The following is a 6,527-nucleotide window of genomic DNA, read 5'->3' on the forward strand; positions in this document are numbered from 1 at the left end:
TTGGCATGCAGCATTACAAATCTTACTCCACAAACAAAGAGGCACAAGAAATAACCTAGCCTTATTTTGTTTTAGTAAAATTATTTCAAACTCGAGCACCCTCTATCCTACTGATTGGTGAGAATTTCAGTCTTAGTTAATGGTTCTTTCCACCGTGCTCATGTAGAGGTCTCACTCAGAGCAAATCTGAGAAGGCTGCTACATTCTGCATAAGCCCACAGTCCTCTGAGTCCTGGCCACCTCCAGGTGTCCTGGGCATGCATAAAACTCTGGAGGTGATGGTGGTTGCAGGTAATAACTGTTCATACCTAATTTTACATATATATAAAAGTATATCTGGGGCTTGACCTAGAAGTGAATGGCTGGGCTAAAGAGTAAAGAGAGCTATAATTTTAATAAATAAAACCACAATTTTTATAGAGGTTGTACCAATTTGCTCTTCATCTAGCTTTGTATGAGAATGATTACTTTGCACACCCCCTGCAACACCCCCTAAAATTTCTGTCTGACCCCTCCCCCCCAAATAGTATCACAACATGGTTAATTACCATTTTGGTTATATTGAATGATGTTCAACATTTCTTCACATACTTATGAGCTATCTCCCTTGCCTATTTTGTATTTTATTATTGATATATAGATTATATATCGGGAAATTAATGTTTTATCTGTGATAAAGTAGAAGTGATTTCTTCCCAGGATATTTCCTTTTTTTTTTTTTTTTGATTTTACTTCTNCATGACCTAAGCGAAAGTCGGACACTTAACCGACTAAGCCACCCAGGCGCCCCTCTGTTATGTCTTAAGAAAAAACTTTATAGAGCTGAACTGATCAAGCTGTTCAAATGTGGCTTCTGAGTTTCATGTCATAATTACTACACATAAATTATCTCTAGGGTTTCTTTTAGTATTTTTCCGGTTTCACTTTTAATGTTTAAATCTTTGGTTCACTGGGAATTTATCCTGAAGTAAGAAACAAGGTATGGATGCAAAACTATGTTTTTTTTCCCCAGATGGCTACTTATCACAATGATTTTTAAAAATCATGTACCTTTTCTCTACTTATTTGAGTTGTGGCCAACATTTGAAATGTTGAGAGAAACTGTTGGTGTGACTTCTAAACAATTCCACCAGTCACACTGTTACCAGTAGACTTGCTAGTACCTTCGCTCCAGAATCCTACCAAGACTTTCTATTTTATCTTTTTAATTGTTTGCCAAGCTGATAAGCAAATCATGGTGCTTTGTTCTCATTTTAATGGGAAAAGATAATCCTAGAAAGGAACATGGAAGGCAGTATGTCAGGTGCCTAGAAGGAGGAGCTGAGAAGCTGCCCCTGAACCTTTAGGAAATCAGCTTGGGGACAGGCAGTGAGAGTGTGTCACAGAGCCCAGGGCTGTTGCAGGCCTTGAGTGAAAGAATCTGAGTTCTGCATATCCACGGGGTAGGACATCCACTCTGGTAGGAAACTGGGAGCAGTGTGCCCCAGGGACACAATGAAGTTCAAAGCCTGATGGGTGGAAGGGTGTGAAGGGATGCATGAGCCTTGGCTCTGGTCAAGTCTCTCTCTGTCCTTCACCCCACACTCAGCTCAGAAAAACCTAGAGATTCTACCCCAGGTTATCTTTTCAGTTTCCATTGGCCTAGTCCAAACTACTGTCCTCTGTTGCCTATACCACCATACCTGTGTCCAGTTGTCCCCGCCATGCATTGGGGTGACCGTCCAACCCAATATCTACTTTACATTAGATAAATCTTTTAAGAACTCAGCTCTGATCACCTGTACTTTTCCTCACTAAAATTCATCAATGATTTCCAGTTACCCTCAGGATGAAATTCAGAGTTCTTGACCAGACTCACCCTTCCCTCAGTCTTATTGCTGCATCTTCAGCTTTTTATGACCCTTCTGTCATGCAGGCAGCATTACTCAATGGTGCCAGGCCACATTTTCCCACCACAGGGCCTTTGCACTTCCTGTTTCTGGGCCTAGATGCCCCACTCCTTTTCTGTCCCTCTTGGCCCCAGCAAGGACACACTTCTCCTGACTAACATCTATCCATCCATCACCTCTCAGTTTGGTGGTTCTTCCTGACACTCCTCTCTGTATCAGGTACATCCCCTCTCTAGGCACCCTGTAATTTTCCCTCACAGCAGCTAAAACAATTGTAATTATTTAGTTATTTTAATCATCGTTTGTCTAATTTCTGTTTCTCTCACTAGATTATAAGCGTCATATTGTTGTATCCCCAGTGGTTAATAGAATGCCTGGCATAAAGTTGGCATTCAGTAAACATTTTTTTCATTGATGAATGAATGAGGTATAACTATAAAGCAATGAGGTTGATTCCAAATATCACAAACAAATCACAATGTTTGTCCCTACCTGCTGGGAATGCCATTCCACCCTCCTCTCCACTTGCCAAAATAATTCTCTTTCTTCAAGGCCCCTGGTCCTAATTGCTGCTTGCCCAGAAGGCATTCATACCTCCTCTAGCCCACTCTGTAAGCATATTTTTCTGACCCCTGTCGTACCTGCTGACAATAGAATGAAAGAGAGAAAGAAATGAGTGTGAGGCTCCATGATGGCCTTTCCCCAAACAACAGGGAAGTTATTTCCCTTTCTCTCAATTCCTCTCTACTCTTTCCCTTTGAATATACAGCTGTATTCCTCCTAATTTGCTTTGATCGCTCCCTTAGGAGCTGTCATGAAATCAATTAAATCTGTGTAGATTTTATAACTTGAGGTCACCCAGTATGATTCCTCATTTTACAGATGAGAAAACTGAGGCCCAGAGAGGTTAATGTTTGAAACGATTACCTCTGTTGGGTCTTATAATACCAATCAGTGTCATTTTCTAAGATAAATGTTCTTAATATCCCAGCTCCGCAAGAGTATAAATGCCTCATTCTGTCTGTTTAAGACCTGCTAGTGGTGACAGTCTCATGGCTAAGGTGAGCCCTGAAAGACGGGCTTCCTGTCCTGCTCCCATTCAGCGAAGCCACAGTAGTCTTGAGTGGCTCTATTACTCTGGCTGGGACAGGTCCCTGCCCTAAATGGGGCCATGGGCTTCACCTGTGCATTGACAGAGGGGCCCTGTGTTTGTGCTGAGACTTCACACAGGCCAAGTGAAGTCATGCACTAAAAGCCTGCTTGTTTAAGTACCTACAGAACAGCAAAAGAAAGCTGTCCTTCCCTCAGAAGTCATGCAGGGTCAACTGGGGAAATGTTATTTCAAAACGGCCATGAAAAGGAGAGAGGTCTGAAAATTGAAACTAAAATAGCTGTCAGCGACTTCTCCCTAATATATTTGCTTCTGGTTCCAAAAACCCAGGCAAGCAGAACATAACTTTAACAAACACATTTAAATAGAACATTACACAGTCTTGAAGAGGAATAAAAAGTGGTTCCTTGACATCTAGAGAATCGATAAGATATTAAACAAAGTCCAGGTGACGTTTGGCAACGTGAAAGGATCTGCAAAGAGCTCACCAAAGACTCTAGACTGAGGAAGGGACTGATTCCTGGGGGTGCAGGAAAGGGATAGAGGAGAAGGGCCTTAGCTAGACTGCTACTCAGGTGCCTTCGTGGCAGGGTTCCAGGCAGCAGGAGTGGCTATGAGGTCACTCTATAGACCTGGATGAGCAGGGCCAGCTCTCCATGTACCTATTTGTTTTACACACCATGCCTGGTCTTCAGATGCTCTGGCACAAGCTTGAAGGACAGCCTGGCCATCCTGCTTCTACAGGGGGCTTAATTCTGTGCAAGAAGCAACTATGTGTATTCCCCATGCACAGAAGATTGACTTCAACTTAAAAAAATTTTTTTTAATGTTTATTTATTTTTGAGAGAGAGAGGGAGACAGTACAAGTGGAGGAAGGTAAGACACACACACACACACACACACAATATGAAATAGGTTCCATTCTTTGAGCTGTCAGCACAGAGCCCGACATGACCTGAGCTGACATTGGACACTTAACCAACTCAGCCACCCAGGTGCCCTGACTTCAACATTTTAAATGAAGAATTCTATTTTATATATTTCAGCTCCACACTGTGAAAAATAAGTGATTAGCACAATATTTAAAGAAATAGATACTATTTTGTATTTTTACTTTTTGCCACTGCTAAATATTAAAGTCAAGGATCTTCACCTCCTTTTTCTCTTCATTTAAGAAGTTTAATTTCTTGGGGCACCTGGGTGACTCGGTTGAGCATCCAACTTGTGATTTCTACTCAGGTCATGATCTCATGGTCTGCGGGATTGAGCCCCGCATAAGGCTCTGTGCTGACAGCTCAGAGCTGGCTTGGGATTCTCTCTCTCTTTCTCTGCCCCTCCCCTGCTCACACATGCAATCTCTCTCTTGCTCTCAAAATAAATAACCGTTAAAAAAAGTTTAATTTCTCTAGTCCCTTATTTGTTTCTGGCAAGCAGAACAGAATTTAATGAACACACTGAAATGTCCTGGGAATACTCCCAGTTCTTGAGGTCGGGGTCCTGAGAGTTCACAGTACAGGCACCTGCTTCCTGTCCCAGTCCAAGGAAGAGAGGATGCCCCATGACTCTTCTCTACCCCTGCTGCAGGTGCATTTCGTTGGCCACTGAAAGTACTTCTTTCTGTCTCGTCTATCCTGTCTTTTATGGCCATGTGACTGTGGGTGAATTGCATGGTATCTTTTCATCTGTAAACTGGGGGGGTGATAGTATCTAGTTTCAGTGTTATAGGGAAGATCAAGAGACACCACTTAGTAAATGTGTCATTTCCTCTTCTCCTTCCCACCAACAGGGCTGCTAAAAATGAGTTTTCTTTTCCAGTGTGAATCATGTAGTCTCGCCTCTGTTAAGAAGCTCTCCTTCCCTGTGTGACATTCTCCAGCATTTTCTTCCATTATATCCCTGCTTTCAGTTTGCACCCAATGAAGCTTGATTTGCGTCCTTAAGGATCTCACTTAGCAGCCCCTACTCCTTACAGTTTTATGGTTTAGCTCTTTCAAACGGATTGATGTTATAAAACAAAAGTTTATGAGAATCTAAATTTGTTGAGAGTTTGTGAAAGCCTTAGATTCATATGCTTTTCACAACTCAAAAGGAACCACAATAAAGAATTAGGTTTGGAAATGAAGATGTCCAAGGTGAGGAGTGTCCTATAATCAGACACCTAATCCACAGGCTGTGGAGAGGAGAGGCTGTGGCACTCAGGAATCAAGTACCTACCATCACATAGAGCTGATAGCTGCAGTCTTGTCCTGTGGATGTGATGAGTCATCGTCACAGCAGGAGTGCTGTTGGTTAGATGAAAGAAGGTTTTCTAAAGTGAAGTGTGTTCTATTTCAGGGTGGCCAGCAGAGTAGTATTTGAAGTCTCCATGAAAGGAGATCTTTAAAAACAAGTTAGGGTCGGTGTGTTTATTTCTCAAGTCAAGTGGCTGGACTGGTGAGCTCGTAAGGCCCCCTCCAGCACCAGGCTTCTCTGCTCTGCCTCTCTTTGTCTTCTTACTCTCTATTTTGTGTTTTTGCATGTGTGCATCTGTGGCTTGCTTGGTACAGTGGGAAGAAGTCAGTGGCTACGATGAAAACCTGAACACCATCCGCACCTACCAGGTGTGCAACGTCTTTGAGCCCAACCAGAACAACTGGCTGCTCACCACCTTCATCAACCGGCGGGGGGCTCATCGCATCTACACAGAGATGCGCTTCACTGTGAGAGACTGCAGCAGCCTCCCAAACGTCCCAGGTTCCTGCAAGGAGACCTTCAACTTGTATTATTATGAGACGGACTCAGTTATTGCCACCAAGAAGTCAGCCTTCTGGTCTGAGGCCCCCTACCTCAAAGTTGACACCATTGCTGCAGATGAGAGCTTCTCCCAAGTAGACTTTGGAGGAAGGTTGATGAAGGTCAATACAGAAGTCAGGAGCTTTGGGCCTCTTACTCGGAATGGTTTTTACCTCGCTTTCCAGGATTATGGAGCCTGCATGTCTCTTCTTTCTGTTCGTGTCTTCTTCAAGAAGTGTCCCAGCATTGTGCAAAATTTTGCCGTGTTTCCCGAGACCATGACTGGGGCAGAGAGCACGTCTCTGGTGATTGCTCGGGGGACATGCATCCCCAACGCAGAGGAAGTGGACGTGCCCATCAAACTTTACTGCAATGGGGATGGCGAGTGGATGGTGCCCATCGGGCGCTGCACCTGCAAGCCTGGCTATGAGCCTGAGAACAGCGTGGCCTGCAAGGGTAAGTCCTAGGGCCTCTTAAGGCCTCTGCTTCCTGCCCACCTGGGGCAGAGCCCAATCTTCAAATTTTCCCTACCTCCAGCTCTGGGTCATATAGGAACAGAAAAGCCTAATGGCTTATTACAAAGCTCTGCAGGGGTCAGGTGGTTCCTGGGTGGCTCAGTCAGTTAAGCATCTGACTTTTGCAGCTCAGGTCATGATCTCATGGCTCTTGGGTTCAAGTCCTGCATCAGGCTCTGTGCTGACAGCACAGACCCTGCTTGAGATTCTCTCTCTGCCTCTCTCTTTGCTTCCATCCGC

At 44.0% G+C, this 6,527-nt stretch overlaps 1 protein-coding gene across 1 annotated transcript in view; it reads left to right on the forward strand.

Annotated features, from left to right (window-relative positions):
• The window catches only part of EPHB1 (EPH receptor B1), a 405,640-nt gene that overhangs the window by 135,041 nt on the left and 264,072 nt on the right, over positions 1-6,527 (forward strand). Inside the window, exon 3 of the mRNA XM_077752332.1 lies at positions 5,547-6,228. Coding sequence (XP_077608458.1) covers positions 5,547-6,228 — 682 coding nt within the window. The remainder of the gene's footprint in view (positions 1-5,546; positions 6,229-6,527) is intronic.

The sequence above is a fragment of the Crocuta crocuta genome, unplaced genomic scaffold (assembly GCF_008692635.1).
Source record: "Crocuta crocuta isolate KB4526 unplaced genomic scaffold, BGI_CrCroc_1.0 scaffold580, whole genome shotgun sequence".
Taxonomy (NCBI): Eukaryota; Metazoa; Chordata; class Mammalia; order Carnivora; family Hyaenidae; genus Crocuta; species Crocuta crocuta.